This window comes from Anoplolepis gracilipes, chromosome 7 (genome assembly GCF_047496725.1).
Source record: "Anoplolepis gracilipes chromosome 7, ASM4749672v1, whole genome shotgun sequence".
NCBI lineage: Eukaryota > Metazoa > Arthropoda > Insecta > Hymenoptera > Formicidae > Anoplolepis > Anoplolepis gracilipes.
The window spans coordinates 10,123,852-10,142,028 of NC_132976.1; the positions used below are offsets into that span (position 1 = coordinate 10,123,852).

An 18,177-nucleotide genomic window follows, 5' to 3' on the forward strand; every position below is an offset into this window, starting at 1 on the left:
CATAATATTCATAAAAGTTAAAAGTTGCTATTTCTTAAAATATAAAAAGTGTAAAAAAGATGGTAAAGTTTCTATAGACGTTTTAAATTTAAATTACTATAAAGTATATAGTCAGAGGAATTCTATATTGCCGTACGTGCAAAATATTTCGATATTAGTGCGAGCTCGAGCAAAATGACGTAACGATACCTCGCTAACGACGTAAGCAAGTTTCTCGAGAGCGAGATCCACAAAGAAACGCAGGAGGATGCCATCCTAATCGCTCAAACGATGGACGGGTCGATCACACGCACATACGTTCATAATTTCTGCCTTTCTCTCTCGGATGCGTTATCGCTCCCTTGCTCTAACGACCAGTCAGTCACTCCGCGATAAATTATAGCCGTACGGAAGGAACAACGGCCGGTTTTTCGGGTCGGTAGTGTGGGTGGGCCCGTCGTATCTCCTCGAACACGCGCACGAGTATGTGTGTATGTACGTACGTGTACATATATATATATATATATATATATATCGTTGCGTGATACTCGGGCAACAAATTTCCACCTGACTACCGGCTAACGATCGCGCATGATCACCGCGATCGGGATATTTTTGATCTCGCCAGCGGCTTTTTTTGTTGCGCTCTTCTGCGAAGCCGCCCGACCGGTTACGCGGCTTTCCTCCCGATTAAAGTTTCCGTCTCCCTTCGTTTCGCAGTAGTACGTCATCCGTCATTGTGCGCGCCGATCTTGTCGCGCTGTCAGCGACACGTGAAATACGCGTAGAGCGTCGGTGTCGATGATGCAAGCGAACGCTTCTTGCGACGCGCTGCATTTTTCGCGTCCGGCTGCAATTTCGCGCGATGGTATGCCTCTGATAATTGACGAAAGGAAGTGTTCCCCTGCGTGCCGCGCGGGACGTTACTCAAATTCCGGCTACTCGAACTAACCATTTCTTCCTGTACGGTCGAGCACCTGTTCGCAGAAGAGCGAGGCTAAACAATTTTCTACAATGTCGCACAAACCATTCAATGCTGACAGGAGATCCGTGTTCCTTTCTTAGAATATGTTGTAAAATAAAATTTATCAAGTTATACCATTATTGAACGAGAAATCTTAACAGGCATAATGTCGGAAAATTGGTAAGTCAAATTTTCACGTTGTCAGAATTGTCAGAAGAATCACGAGAAATGTATTTATTTATTTTCTTATAATATATTTATATTTTTTCATATATATATTTTTTTTCAATTTTAAAGTAATTTATTAATTTCTAGGAAAAAGATATGGGGGACTCTCATAACTATAGAGTCCATTTGTCTGTCCCACATATATGGTGCGCAAAATGTTATGCGTGTCGTATGTTGTGCAGTTTAAATTGCACACTCAGCCCATTCAGTCCCTACTATATTTTCTTCTACACAAAATGTGTGTACGCGCGTACCATGTGATACGACTGGAACAAGAGTTGAAAGGCAATTGGTCACGCTACGAACAAATATCACTCGTGGGTAAATAGTACGAGCGGGAGACATTAAAAGAGGCAAGAATTTTTATTGCCGGTTCGCAATAATTGAATGTTTGGCGTTAATTGTCATAATGTACGATTGTGTTCCACACTCGTTGGATAATGAAGAAACTGTCGTTACATGAAACGTGTATTTTTCACGATGTACCCCGTTACAGATGGCTCGCGTGCGAAAAAGTGCGCCAAAAAGCACGAGTTATATCCTATATCTGCTTTCGCTAATAATTTCCTCAATCTCGTTAACAATGAATCACGCAACACTTTGTAGCGCACGCAAATCAACGGCCAATCGTACGATCCGCGATGCGATCCGGCATTTTTGACTTCGCTCGTCTTCCACGAAAGTCGCCCGACCGGTTACCTTCTGCCTTCCATAAATACCATTCTACCCTTCGTCGTAATGATGTCATCCATTACCACTACCACGATCTTTTTTTTTTTACCGCATTATCGATGAACGAAATATAGATATCTCCAAAGCGAATGGCAGTTCATATGATAACTTCAATTAAGAGAACGATGTCTCGAATGCTTGAGCCTTTTCTTTTTATCTTTTCTGCTACTTCGTGCTTTTTAAAGTCGTCGCTAAGAATTTATTTACGACAGGTTTGTAATGGAATCTACTAACTTTATATATATATATATATATGTTTAACTCCGATATAGCGTCTAATTTTTTAAAACGACTGTTTTACAGAAAATTAGAATCATTTGTCTCAATATCGTTTCGTTATCAATGAAAAAATTGTGACATTCCTGTACTTATAATTTAGCGTGTATCTACACGTTTTACATGCTGTGAAATAATTATATAAACGTGCATTTCACAGATTGCGGATATTTGATTTTAGGTAGGTGTACATACATATTATCTCTCTAATAAGCGTAATCCGACGTTTAATAAATACCGCACACGGCCATCTCTTGGTCTGCATCTCAAAATGTGTAGTCCGGACGTGTATTTCCCTAATACAGTCGTCACGCAAAGGAGGCAACGAGGCGGAAGACAGAGAGAAAGAGAGAAAATACCATAGCTTTTCTCGTGTACTGGCTTGCTAATAATTTACCGAATCTCTCAACGATGCCACGTGTCGTCGCGGCGCTCTACGGGAATACCGCGTGCTCGAGGAATCCGTGACACGAGGCTGTAACGGCCCACCCACGTACGCGTGTAAGTCCCCTCTTTTCAACACACACACGACGAGGATACACTCACAATCCGGACCCGGCGATTGCGTATACGTTCGCGTGGAAGAGGCGAAGATGCGTTCATCACGTCGTTGTTGTCGACGACAGGACCACTTCCGGCCCGCATTTGCGCGCTTCCCTGTGTCGTGGAGCGTCTCTACGAGGGAACGTGATGTGATTGACGTGTTCTAAATGATCAACAGTTTTTCACGCTCGGTAATCAACACTTGTTTCAGAAGTAATAAAATGTTGGTTTACATGCATTCTTTGTGTAACTATATTCATTATGTATTTAATGACAAATACAATTATAATTGATATATAATAATTGGCTATTAACAGTAATATATATATATATATTAAGATATATATTTAGAAGTTTCAGACACACAAATTTATTTTTGTGAGCTGTTGAAACTGTTTGTTCGAGATATAACAAAGATTTAAATGGGCCAAGAAATTTTTGCAGAGTGTTAGTTATATATTATTATACTGAATAATTAAAAGTAAGGGAACAACTGGATTTTAACTGTATAAAATATATGTATGGAATATTATTACCCTTATTCGGTAACTAACTGAGTCTAGTCGAGTTTCTTAACGGCTCCTAATACGTACAACTCGTACACGCAGCTAAATGGATACAATTTTCATTTTATACAATGAGCGCAAATGAGGGAACATGTCTGATACGTGTAAAACCATTGCTGTCCGATGTAAGAGAGCGTATTATAATGTAAGTCGTTGTGACATATTCGGGACTTACGTGACTGAACGAGCTGAATTAGCTGCGCCCAGGTAGGAGAGTAAAGACGCGATCATTATGTCTTGGAGCGACGACAGGTCCACTTTCGTGCTCTAAGCACTTTCTCCTCTCGTGAATTATTCTTCTTGAAGAGATTGACGTATTCTGTTCGAACGAGACTACGAAAACTAGCCATCAATGCTGTTACCAGAAAGGTTACCTGAGTATTAGATAATATATGTCGTGAATAAAAGTATCGAGACTCGGCCTCTTGAAATCGTTTTAGAAAGCAAAACTTTACGAATTAACCATTTTTATTCGGGCTCCACTCGTCGCATTCACGCCATCGTTGAGTATCAAGCATAAATTTATACTGCCGTTGTTGACGACAACGACCATTTAAAGCACGTCCGTTATTCCGGCTTGCATTCACGACCGTTTCGATGTGTCCGTGCCAGAGAAATGATTGATGTCCTACAGAAGGTACAATTTACCAATCTGAAGACAGTGTTTCCTTCCTTTGCGGTGCATTCGTTGATCGCGAAGGAAGAAAACACTGTCTTCAAGGCTATATAAATTTCGAAAAAAAAATTTAACAACAAGCAGAGACTTATTTTGTCATCTAGAGTTTCGCTTTATGAGTTGTGATTAGTACGTACTATTATCGATACAGTAAATCACAATTCTGATGTGAAGAACATAAAACTGGTTTTATACACACATTAATCGTTATTGTTCCTCTCTTACATTGATTAACAAACAAAATAATAATCATCAACGAGATCAATATATAGCGGAGGTGTGATTTATTACGTCTCGATTTAATGTCGCGATCATAAATAACGGCGACCATTGAACACGATTCTTTGAACGAGTCATTCTTAAATAGAGCTTCCACGTTTACTACACGTGTCACGCATCGGGTCCTTACTCGTATAAAACGGTTATAAGAATTCGTGATTGATGTCACGAGGCGCGAGTATAATTTCCGTTTATAAAGGCGTACGACAAACAGCTTCCTCTCGCGAAGACACCTACGCTCGCTTTGTGTTATTGCTACGCGTGTAAATCTTACGGACGACGAGCGACATCGTGATTGACGAGACTACATTGCTGACAACAAAGCTGACCGAAAAAGAATCACTCGTCTGTTCTTCGATAACGAAGAACAGATCTATCTCTAATTCCAATTATTGTCAGCGAAATGATTCTGCACGGTATAAAAGACGTTTTAACAGCTGATTAATCCTCGTGCTCTATTCAGAATTTTTTTTTTCAATGCTTTGAATATACTAAGGAACAAAAGACGGAAGAAGTCAATCATCGCTTCGCATATGGGTCGAAGTATGCGCGAGTAAAAATAAAAATTTATTTAATTTTTTTAAATTAATTACAAGACTTTTAAAAAGAGTTGATTTTAAAATTAACAATATCGATTATGAAATTTTAGTCTCGGTGTCAGAAATATTAAAAAGAATATAATTCTAATAACGATGGTGCTCCGCACATTTTATTATTCGTGGACCAGAATCAGATGTTGCGATGAGTGTGCGTTTCGTCGATTTCCTTTTACTGATAGATTCTCGATGTCTCCCTAGATACCGATTAGCGGCGAACTCAATTTCTAAACACGTACTCGGTGCCGCGTGTGCCTCGCATTACACCTATGGACCGCTTGTCTGTCAATCCGAAGGCTCATTAGCGGACTCGGTGTACGTTCTTTCTGCCGTTTAATAACCGTCAGAGATTATCCTGGTGTGTAACGCGAGGCTGCACATCTGGCGTAAACAATTTCTAATTAAAGACACTTTAGCGACGCGTCTCTTTATGCTCGTTCCATCGACACTGCATCACGATAATGTATTGGCTCCGGTACCGTTATCGCGTCGCTTAATACCGCACGCTCATTATTCTCCTATCGACATGGCCTTTTAATTACTTATTAACTGCTAATTTATTACCGTGAGGGTCGATGAGTACGGTTAATCAAATGCCTTGAAGTCCATGAAAGATTACCAATAACGCGCGTCTCTTTATGCAGCTACCGTAAATTATTTTCAATTGCCATAATAATTTCACATATTTTTACGTTAATGACTTAAATTGTGATATCGATATAAGCAAACGTGTAGATACAACTCGAATGATTACAAGTATTACAAATGTCTTTCGTTACGATCGACTTTCATATTTCTTTTTTCATGGTTGATTAAATTCACGTATTTCACCGGAGAAAGATCATTTGATCTTTCATTAGCAAGTGGGCAAGGGATCGGATAGCGAAGAAGCTGTTTCCCGGCACCAATTGTGTAAAAGCCCACTTTGTGCCAAGTTACACCCACAAGTCAGTGGATATTTGAATGGCATTCCCGGGGCTAACAAATGGATCCCCTGTCGTGTCGTCAACAAATGCGATCTGCTAATCGCGGTACATATATATACCAATTTAAGCATCGAGAAGATTCTTCATCATAACGATACATCGGGACTAATATTGACTTTTCTATTAATTTCACGGTGACAAGGTGAGTCGATGATACGTGAATGTTAGAAAACGAGGTAGCGACACGCAAATATCAGCTGTCTGATATTTCTAAGAGGAGAAAATATGTTAAAAGAATGTAAGTTTCAAATAAGATTATTGATTGACGCTTTTAGGTTAAATAAAGCTTTCCGTATTAAAATGATATTCGAAAATTATTCGAGTAAAGATAAACCTGTGTGTACGTGTGTTTGCGGTTTATTCTTCAAATGAATATTAATTCTTTTCTAGATAAACACGATAATTTATACACGTGATGTAATGATCGTTCTCGGTAAGTTATGTCGATTATTTTTTTCTATCACATTCCATGTCTAATTATGGAAACTAATCTGCGTCGCATACAATATCCTTAATCGTGTGACTCTAATTGGTGTACAAACTTTCAAAAGCTGCATTAATTACTTGCTTCTATCACGTATTCATTGCGCTATTATTCGCGCCTCTATATCCACGTCAAATAGAATTGTGAAGAAAAAATTTTTCGCAAGCCGCATATTAAATAATGTTTTTATATTTGTCCGCTTCTTTTAGCCAAGATTTAATTTCCTATGCTTATCTGCTCGGCCGAGAAAAAATTTAATCCGTGCAATGAACCGCAGACAATAATATCGCGGATAAGAATAATTACCAAAGTCATTAATAGGTCATTAAGCGGGATTTTATTCGGATGATGAAATGAAGACTCGTAAGATTCGTTTTTGATGCCTTCGAGACATTGCTTTTTCACCGCTGCTGCTACCTAATGGAACGGAAGTTGCTGTGGTTGTTACATAATTAACAGACGCGAAATTGACGGACGATTATCTTTATATAGATATAATGATAATGTCGACATAATTACAACTTTTCGTGTTTCCCAGTGATAAAGATACATTTCTTTTATTGCGCAAAAACATCTTTAAATCGAAAGAAAGAGAGAAAGATTTTCTTTAATTTTATAAATAAACTGATAAATACTTTTATCTGTATATGTGTACCTCTTATCACACATAATGTGAGTTTTAAATTTTTATTTAAAAAAAGTAAATATATTTGATATATCATGACATTAAATATTTAATGTACGCACTTGATGACTTGTATGATGTAAATTATTGTAATAATAACAATTTTACGTACAGGTGTACAACAGCCAAGCAGATAATTAATAATTATTATTATCAACTTGAGACTAAATATGGAATATTAAATATTGTTGATTTTTCACACAAGATAGATGCCGACAAATACATTTGTTGGTATTTCTTGGAATCGATTGAGGACGAACTCTTTTTGGTATAATATGTAGATTTTCAACTCGTCCTCGTATCGAGCACATTGATTTGATACTACCTAAGATCTAAGATGTACAAGTAGGTAACAGCGCCATTTGTTGCACGCGACAAACAGGTAGGAGTATAATATATAAGACGAAAACGGCGGAATTTTATCTGAAAACACACTTTACGATATCTGGAACGAACGGAAGCCATTCATAGGTTTTGTAACTGCCTCCAGGGCTATCGTGCGCGATCCACGCGTAGACTTGGTTTGTTATCGTGTTCAGCCACGAAGAACGAGAGACACCTTCGATTTAACCCTAACAAGAGATCGATGGATCCCGCGAGACCGCCCGATACGGAGCAAGCACGCCCGGCTGTACGTATGCCAATTGTATAACGTATGTACATATATCAGCTGTCCCATTCGATCGATCGGCCATGAGAAAAAGAGAGAGGGGCAAACGAAGCTACGGGAACCAGGTCCGCGAATTAATTTATTTTGCCTCTTTATTTTGCCGTGAACATTTCGTTAAGACTCGATATGTTCGTATAATGTGCATCGTTTTTTATCGAATCAATCGCCTGCTGTCTTGATCGTTCCCTTAATTACGTAATGCCGTGCCGATTCATCAGTTAACAATGACAGACAATACTGAATTGCATTTGTCTTTCTTTAGGATGAGATAGAATTATTTTTTAAACGCGCAACAATTCGCGAAACATTGAGCAACTCTTTCAAGTTTCGCTAAAGTATTATCTGTATGTAATTATACAACGAAATTTGTATTATCAAATCGATGTCTACCGAATGCCAATTACGTGGCGATTCCTCGACCGTCATTTTGCATTCCTATTATTCGTAGAATCGTTGCACGATCGTTGTAATCACACATGATTCACATTTCGAGGTGACGAGTTTAATGAGTTCGTATGTTGACAATATATCCAATGGCTATAAAACGTTCCGTGTAGATTTTTCAAATTCTCACCCACGGGATGTGATGAATGTGTAGTTACCGCCGCTGTCCTTTCCCGATGTAGCATCAATTCGAGCCTCGTTAACGGGAAATCGGCCCGTGCGCGTTGCACATCCTGACCGAGGGAACTAATTAGCTATAACTTTCCGTAAATGGATTTTAGCGCGCGATACCACCGGCTTTTATTGCGTCTCGCGCTCAATGTATCGTCAATCTAGTCGAGATCGCGATGACTATTTGACGTATTATGGATATAACTATGCAATATACTGCAGCTCTTTTATTATCACGGACCTCGTCCTCTTTTTTTTTCGCATTGACGAAGCAAACGATAAGCATAAACGCGCCGCTTGATCGATCGCCGTCGCGCACTTTCCCACGTTACGATTACGCGATACAATTTTGCTCTAGATTAGTAACGCAGCTGTAATAGCTGATGTCGTATTCTCTTTTTTATTTGGGTTGCAGTCTTGATGACAGATATTGATAATACTTTATCGGATAAAATAATCTTTGATTAATTATCTATGATTTATAAACAATTTTTATTCCCTAATGTGTCAACCGCAAGTTAGTAAATCAAGTTTATAGTTAGTCAATATAATTAATAATCAAGTTTAAATTTTAAGATGTGTAATGATTAATTATTTTACAATTTAAAATTTTCGGCTGACACATGTAATATTTTATGATTTAATATATAAGAAAATACTTTTGTGCAATGTGTCTAATCATTTTTAGATGCTCGATATTTATATTATAGCATATTTTACAGGAAAATTACAGCGTGCAATGTGTGTTTATGAGGCTCTTAACGAGGAAATACTTTACCGTACCGTATTCATATTCTTCAATAAAGTAGCCAGTAATGGGAAAAAAGTTTAATCGTATTTTAATTATTACGAGCGGAAAAATCTCATAAAATGTGTGAGATTAGCAATACGTCGATTAGATTCATCTCCTTTCTTTTAGACGCTGTAAATTTAATTATATGTAGAAATTTTTGTTGCGCGATTATATCGCTGGATGTTAACGCACGCGAACGCGTGAAAAGAATATACCCGTGATATCAATGAATCCGCTCCACCACGCGTGCAATTACGGTAATTAGATTTTATAGTCGTCGTCTTAACTACTTGTATGTGCTTCTTATCTGCCTGTCGCGGAATTACGCCTTGTAAAGACATAATAGCAAAAGGTGATCCAATAATATCTCTCCAGGCGAGAGCATTTATCTATTCGTCACGGTGTTTGGTATAATGAACGGATCTGACATAATGGCGATACATTACGATTATCAAGTTCGCGCGATGAAGAGATGCAACGTAAGAGCAGTTTCTACTTAAAAAGATGTCATCACATACAGCATATTAATTACAGAAGAAATGAATATATATATCATTATAAAAATGTAATCACGTTCTACTATTGTATATAGATAACTGTATAATAATTGATATAGCTTTTGTGATCTAAATCGCTTAATGTAATAATGCGAAGACTATATAAACTGTAACACAAAAAGAGATAGATGAAATTCAATTATATAAATTTATCGATCGAATTTTTACACAATAACACAAGTCTTGGAGATCCGCCTAGAAAATTGTTACTTGCGTTACCAGATGAGAAATGGCTGTGCTTGATTTATGAGGCAGAGAGCGGCTATTTCTCCGACTGCTTAACTATTGTTTCCTGACAATAAGCGTATATCAGATATGAATGACACGAAGAAACGTTTTCTATCATTCATCAAGCCGGCACTCGGTCGGGAAGTAAAGTAATTACACGTTTTCCTGTGTCACTTGAAAGGACCATCTATCTGCGCGAAGGTGCAAAAACGCGGTGATAATACCGACATACTTCTTTCGAAGAGCAGATGATAATTAACTGTCCAGTCAATAATCTAAGATGCCGTAATACATTGTGACTCGTTCAAAATAAGTTTTACACAAACAGGCAACCAAATTATTCACGTGTCGTATGATTATGTGTATTTTTTTCTTTTTTTGTGTGCGATGCTAACAATAAGTTATATATGTATATATATATATATATATATATATATATATATATTTTTTTTTTTTGTTAATAAATATGCGTTATATATACTGTATATCAATTAAATGTGATGAAATTGATAAAAAAGATCTTAAATCATTTATTATACAACACTGAGAAATTACTTCACTATAAATTACGAGATTATTCGCTCTTCCTCCCTTTCCGCGCGGTCTTCCAAAAATATGTTTACATATTTAAACAGTTGTATCATTCACCTATCAAAGCACACAAGTGTTGCAACGAACGCGTGCGTGTACGTATGCGCAAACGCCATACGTTTCACTAATTAATTATTATTTAAAAATCGTGGCAGTCGATTCTGCAAATGTGAGCGCGAATCGTGACAGTAGTAAATTGCAGCCGTTTATAACAAACGTTCTCTCGCACAATGGCGAGAAACATTTTCTTTCTCTCCCAGTGTACTTAAATATTTCTTCTCTGACTAAGAAATTTATATACATTCGGTGTGCTTAAAGCCATTATATTAGCTCCTAATGAGAGATTCTATTCACAAGTATTGGGTAATATCTCACACTCCAACAATAAATGTGTAAAACTTGCTTCGTCATTTTTGACGCGCGTATAATATATATAATCTTCGATATTAAATTATAGCATTTCGAAATATTGCATTTATAGAGAACTCTTATGTAGGCAAACAATCATGCTATTTTATTTTACTATTTATTATTTTATCTATTTTTATTTTATTTAAACACTTACGTGTTTTCGGAATATGTATCTTGATTAATGGTATTATTATACATTTTTGTTGTTATATTGGCCCATTTATATGAAACTCTATACAATTATTTGCGAATTTTTTAAGGAATTGTAATGGATCTGTCGTATATTTCAACACAACGATGTAAATTATCGTTTCTATAGTGATAAATTGAAGCTTGATCATCGTGACACGTTACACGAATGATTGCCAAAGATTTCATCACGTATAGATGAATCACATTTTCATATAAACAACTTTTTTCACATAATTCTCATCAACGAAGTTGCCGAATGAATTACTATCACGCTCTCTATATAATTGTACGTAACTCAATACACGAAAACCTCGCATTAAATAATGATATCGGTAACTCACCAGAGGAAGGCCGATCCGAGTATCTGGTGCAATAGACCCACGCAGGCCACAACATCTTGCCAGGATCCGTCCCAGTCGCTCCAGTCGCTTTGGACGTCGAGTTTCCGGTCGAAACGCTGGTGGGAGATGCATTGGTGGTCGTCGTCGTCGTTGTCTCCGAGCTGCTTCTTTCGGATGCGTCGGAGGACGATTCCAGAAAGTCCTTCGTCAGATCGATCGGCCTCGAAGACACTTTTTTAGGCCGGGATTTTTTCAGGGAAATCGGATCCGTGATTCTTCTGCCAAAATCCGCCTTTAAAATATTGTCTATGCTAAACTTCAGGCCCGCCTGATGTTGCAGATTGTTATTGTTGTTATGATTGTTGTGGTGATGATTGCCATTGTTGCCAATACTATTCGATACGCCGTTTGCGGCCGGCAGGGTACGTCCGTTCTCTTCCCTAGTGCCGGTTGGCGACGCCGGGCTTCCAGGGTCTCGCTGCAGGAGTTTGCTGACCGAGAGTCGATGCTGGTGCACCGAATTTGCCGGCACGTGCTGCACCTGCGAGCTTTGTTGCAAATGCGTGTGAGCGTTGGGGTGATGTAGATGCTGGCTATGATGCGGCATCAACGTGGCGGTCTCCCGCGGATCTCTACAGGCGGCAGGATGGAGAACGCCAGGTGTTGTCGCCTGAAGTCCGGCGACCGTCATGGCCGACGGCGGTGACAATGAGAGCCTCGTTACTAAAGGTACGCTTATGGGTGTACGGTGTAACCTCTCCACGGTAGGATAAACGATCTCGTGACCAATGCTATGCTGGACTCGCGTTGGATAATCGGAGATCTCAGATTCCCTGGAGGAGTATCGAGAAAGTAAGTGTTGTTGATGACCAGATTGGTACCTAGGTACGATAGCCTCTTGGATAGCCTCTGGCCGACCTGGAGATGAGGCGGTGGCCGAGGAGGAAGCCGGGGATCTGACGGAAGACGCTGTAGGAGATGACGGTGGTTGACTGTAGCCGGGCGGACTCGGCGCTGACACGTGATTACTGGACGTGCGCTGATAATATAGGTCGTTGCAGCTAGTGGAGCTGGCCGGCGACGGCGTCTCTGACGTTCTCGTGTTTTCCTCGTCACGAAACTCGCCACGACCGGAACTCGCAGATTCCTGGTCATGGTACCTCATAGTTCCGCATACACGCACTCCGACGACGCTTGTCGGTGTGGGTTCACTGCCAACGCTCAACACCTCGCTCGTATCGCTCTCGCAATCGCTATCCGCGTTACTGCACTCCGTTTTTCGCGCTCGATCACGTTTCTCCGCGTCTTCTAGATCCTGATCCAGCCGCGAGATCAGGTGGTTCGCTCTAGTTTCTGATTCTGTCCCGGTATCCAGACCCATTGGTGGTGCAGGGGATGTACTCGACATTTTTTTCCGAGAGAAGACACCCACCTCACTCAGTGATAGATCCAGGTTGCTTGATTCGATCACAATGAAACTTTCATAGTTTCCGTGTTTCCATGATGATTTTTTCCTTCCTAACAAGACGTTTCTTTAAACTGATTGTAATTTTTCCTCGATGTGTAATATCATTTTAAATAATTTACCTTACGGAAGTATTCCGTTTAGCATCAACGGACGACGTCATCCTTAGTGTCTTAGTCACTATACTTGTGAGCTTCACGATTTCTTTTTAACGTACATGATGGGTTACGTGAGATGGCATAACATAACAACTTTAAAATGATTTTTCCGCTTGATGAATTTCCTTTCGCAGTATCACACTTCCGACGGTTACATCAACATCTTGTGAAGTTCTGTCACCGGTTAAACCATAATCTTGCTACTTCATTCCGACGGACAGCTTACGGGCTGCTTACAAGCGGTTATCTATACTTCATCCCGCTTTCATCCTCGGTTTATTTTTTCTCGTTGACTTTTTGATGATGTTACACTACAAAGTACCTCGAATCCGGATTCCATATTCCTCTGTAGCACGGATAATTTTCTTCTTGATGTCCCTATATTTTAAACGAGAATTGTAAGCCCGCGAAGTGTATCCTTTTTCAAAGTCTCTGCTATATGTATATATATATATATATATATTTTTTTTAATACAATGCACTCTCACATATTTCAGAGTCCTCGACGATTGTCGAACGTTTCTCGAAAGTCGTGTAAAGATCACCAAAGACCACGTCCTCAACGCGACAGTGACAGTAAACCGAACGCGGCGAAGATAAGGAACGTCAGAAGCGCTCTTCGTGTGAGTGAATCGCGCCGCTGAAAACGTGGAGTCCTCCGCGATGCTGGGAGTAGACGCGGGTTTCGACGGAGTCGTTGTGCGACGCCGTGAAACCGGACCACGGGCCTGCTTGTCCAGTTGGTTGCCGCGGACCGTCTGCGGCGAGGAAGCGGCGGGAGGACCAGCGATGGGCGTTTCTGGGCGTAAACGCGTACGCCTCTCCTGACGATGAGCCCGATGGTACGCGGACGAAAGATCGTCGTGACATCTGGCAGCCGTTGTGTGAACTGACCACTCTGGAACGCCCACAATTGCCTCACTCCGGCGGGATGACATTACGACGGACTCGTTTCATTGGTTGCCTTCATCGCGTTCCACTTCCACGACTCGTGTCACCCTTCTACGTCCAAAGACGCGCTCGATCCTTGTTCGTCGTATTCGCTCTCGCTCGTTTGATTTCTCCCCCTTCCAGTCATGGTATCAGCCGAGTAGTAATGTGAGTATCGGTGGGAGCAGCCGTTCTCCCTACCTTTCGTCCTTTATTCCGTCGCGGCGCTTATTCTCTGCGTACTTCTTCCACGATTCCTGCGTATCTATCCATAGGTAATCCAGCAGCCTATGCCACGTTCGTCGCGTCGGCTCGTTTCGTTGTCGGCGTCTGTCCCACTCGCTTTTATCTCTGCTCTCTGCCGTTGTTTGTTTCACAATCAGTTCCCCAGAATTGCCTCTCCTGTCATTCCCGTCTGTTTCGCTTTCTACGTTTTCGCGTGTTCTTTCCGATTCCTTCATCCGTTCATATGCGATCTAACGCTTTTTTAGCCTCACGTATATACACTTAACGTCCATTTCTACTAACCGTTTAAACTTGTGGCTGATCGGTTTTCAGAATGCATTTTTCTACATTAGCAGATATACATGTAATACATATATTCATTTTTACTCTGGTTAGCGAGAAATTCGAACGTGCTTCAACATGATTTTGGAGAGATTATTGAAGCTCATTATCATAATTGATCTTTATGCAGAAAAGAATGAAAAAGTAAAAAATCGTCGGCTTGTGTATTTCAATTTTACGTGGGAAGAATAGTTATTCTTAAGAATTGTTGTCTTATGTACATAATCAATTTAGACTTCAGTTTTTAGCATTGCATATACATAATTATATCGAAAGTTTTTTAACCCCATACACTGGAATGAGCCGAATCAAAAATAAATCGTGCCACCAGTGTGTTATGGCCGAACTCGGCCATTTAAAAAAAAAAGGTCTTGAGGTTTTGGGGTCGCTGAATTCAAATTTGACATCAGAATTTCAAAATTCAAAATGACGAATCCAATAACCTAAATAGTAAAATCATCAAGAGAATTTAAAAACTTTTTTTTTACACACTGGTGGCACAAACAGTCTATTTTAGCTACACTGCGAACAGGGGTTAAATGATAGCGCACAAACTTTTTGACTAATTAATCAAATTGCTTCTATCTTTATCACACACATACAGTATTAAAAGTAATACTCATCCAATTATATATATAAAAAAGTGTGTGTGCTGTTAAGTGATGTTAAGAGACTTTATTAAGATAGATATACATATATACATTTATATACGCAATGAAAAGATGCCAGGGTTAAAACCAATTCATGTGAATATGTCTTTGTCGATAAACTCCAATTATTATTCGCAGACGCATTTTCTAGAATACTCTTGGTTCCATTTCGATTCCGGTAAGTGAGAATTTTGTCGGTTATCGTTTGCGGCTTTATGTTTCAATGTATGCACGCGTTCTCTCTCTCTCTCTCTCTCTCTCTCTCTCTCTCTCTCTTTTCAAGTGTGACACTTAAATAGAAATTTACCGCGAAACCGACTCGTACATTCAGCCATCAAGGAGGCCTAGTATAATGACGTATTGTCAGTGGCACGTTAACACTTCATAAACTTGAACGCGAATCTGACATTTACTGAGAAGCGAGTGAGAGACGCAAGATACCTTCGCGAAGTTTATAAATTCTTGCCATCCAATTATACTTATTCTCGGTATATCACACCGTCATTTGCTAGAATGAAATCACGGCTAGTCTCGTCACGAAACAAGCCGTGTTTGCTTCGCTTTATTTTTTTCCTTATCAAATATTCGAAATTAGAAGCTAAAGAGATTCCAAAAATAAGATTGCACTTTTCTCGCAACATGTATATGAATTATTTTTGAAGATATCTCACATGTACTATATGCACTTAACAGTCTGCATCTGCTTTCTTCGTGCTTCGTAGTGATATTTCATTCTCTCTGTTGCAATTTTCGAGAAACATATGACCGTTTAATAACGTACCATCGTTGGACGAGGATCAAGGTAGCGCGTCGTAATTCAGATAAAATTAACGAAAAAAGATATTGAAACAAGGTCAAAAATGCGAACGTGGTAGTTTTGTCGATACGTATATGGTGCGTGTAATGGTGGAAAAAAAAAACGCTCAGTTTAACAACCGCGATCGCGGGATTAAGGAGTTTCGACGATATCCTCGCAACATGTACTCGAGTCTCGAACTCGTTACAGCCGGCCGCCTTCGTAAATTTCGTTAACGCGGGATACCCTGCACATTCCCGCCTTAACGAGCGTCCACGTGCTCGTTAGTATCCCTAAGGCTTTCTTCGCTTAGGGTACACCCTGTAAGTTAGCCGAGACTTGTACTGCGCGCTCGCTAATTCGTAAGCGGCTACTCTCATTCGTCGAGAGGATGCAGCTTGCTCTTGTGGTACGAGGTGATGCATCCTTTCCAGGGGCGGATCTATTATATATACGAATTGATTCTTGGTATATGCTCAGAAAGCTTCTCGATTTCTCCTCTGATTTGTCATTTTTATTTACTCAATTCATTAAGTATCGACATTTTTTCAAGTGTAATGTTTTTATAATATTTTTATAAGCTTGACATTTGTACGAGTGTCATCTTCAGTTTTTTCTATGTGTTGCAAATAATACGATCGTCGCAATCAATTTTCTTATCAAAGAATGCAAATAAATTTACACTGTAATGACAAAAGATTCGTATTTTGATTACAAATAAAAACATTAATCACTCCGCAGATAGTTATTTTTTATATGAAATTAAATATATAAAATTTTTTATTTAGTAGTTAAATATTTATTAAGATAAATATAGTCGTTAAAGTGACTTAAATGTGTTGATTAAGATTAACTATAGAACATTAAAACAGTTTTTTTTTATATTTTATTATTTATAATATAATTTATTTACATTTATTAGTTTTTTGCAACGATAAATCTAAGGCGGTATAAGACGTTGACGTATCCTTCATAGAATTGAATCAATTTGCATAATTTACATCTTAATTTGTCCGAATTGATTAATTTTGCTCTACTGTTTTTTATCTCGATCTCAGATTTTATTCTAATTGTGGCGAATATGTTATTTGCGATGCGTGCTGATGTGAATCCGCTTAATGATATAATAATTTATACCGTGCTAAAGTTAGTGATGCATACTAACTCTGGGAAATACTTCTTAACGTGATTTATGACGCATCCGTGCGAAGTGTGTAATATACAGCAAACTAAAATTCCTTTCGTGACATTCAGGATTGCGTAGAGTCGGCACTGTCATAGAATGTCGCTTAATCTTTTGTTCGCTTCGATATACCATTAATCTGCATTTAATTTATTCAAAAAACAATTTCTTAATGTCTCAAATAAAAAATGATGGCCGTAACGATTGACAGTTTTATTTTAAAAAGAACATTAAACGAATATTTTTCAGCTTGTTACATTTTAGTCTCAATTTTTCATAAAAGATAAAATGATTTATATTTATTTTAATATCATTATTTTTGTTTTTTATTAGATTAAAAAAAGGAATTCACACCTGAAATAAAAGGACCTCAACTTAAAGATACTCAAAGCTCTAACCAGAGAGGCTGCGTCCCTGCTACTGTGAGTACATATTGATTTCTCGAGTATCGAGCTGCCCGGCAGCATTAGCATGGCAAAGAAAGCGCCAATTTGGGTTTGATAAGCGGTTTGCCATAAGAAACAGGGAAGGACACTGGTCTATCGGTTATTCTAAAAGCTGTTCCCTATTACTCTTTATTATAGCTTGTATAATATACTAAACTTTCTAGTTTTATAAACGATAAAGTGCATCTATCATTCCAACGAGAAATTATTATTTTTCGTTTTATTTAAACGCGTTACTCTGCACTATGGATATGCGAATTATATTCATAAAAATAAGATAGGTATGCTGCTTACGCAATTAATTGAAGCAACACTTTACTCTCTGATCTATAGATAGAATTCTTTCTTAATTAGCTTCCCTTCGCACATAAATTATGGAGAATTAAATCTTACAAATCATTAATCCGACCCGCCTGACAGTTGAGTTGGAGAGAACAGTGTAATGTAATTAAATTATTATTAATTGGACATTTAGATAGAAAATACGATGGACAAATTGCCCGTCGTTTGATAAGGTAGATACAGAAAATTGCGCCATATTGCAGTAACGAACATTATTGCCCGCGCCGCGTTGCAAAGATAAATTATAG

General features: G+C 38.8%; 1 protein-coding gene and 1 long non-coding RNA gene across 4 annotated transcripts in view; one reads left to right on the forward strand and one right to left on the reverse strand.

The window, feature by feature from the left end:
- Positions 1-13,778, reverse strand: part of LOC140667384 (uncharacterized) — a 65,473-nt gene extending 51,695 nt beyond the window's left edge. The window contains exons 1-2 of one of the 3 annotated variants that reach the window (XM_072895262.1): positions 13,504-13,778; positions 1,518-13,393 (exon numbers count right to left, since the gene is read on the reverse strand). In XM_072895262.1, the coding sequence (XP_072751363.1) occupies positions 11,328-12,800 (1,473 nt within the window). In that variant the 5' untranslated portion in view covers positions 12,801-13,393; positions 13,504-13,778 and the 3' untranslated portion in view covers positions 1,518-11,327. Of the gene's footprint in view, positions 1-1,517 lie in introns of those variants that run through there. The other 2 variants (XM_072895263.1, XM_072895264.1) reach the window with 2 other exon arrangements.
- The window catches only part of LOC140668215 (uncharacterized), a 240,807-nt gene that overhangs the window by 113,777 nt on the left and 108,853 nt on the right, over positions 1-18,177 (forward strand). The window contains exon 3 of the long non-coding RNA XR_012047140.1: positions 17,475-17,563. This is a non-coding gene — a long non-coding RNA (uncharacterized lncRNA). The remainder of the gene's footprint in view (positions 1-17,474; positions 17,564-18,177) is intronic.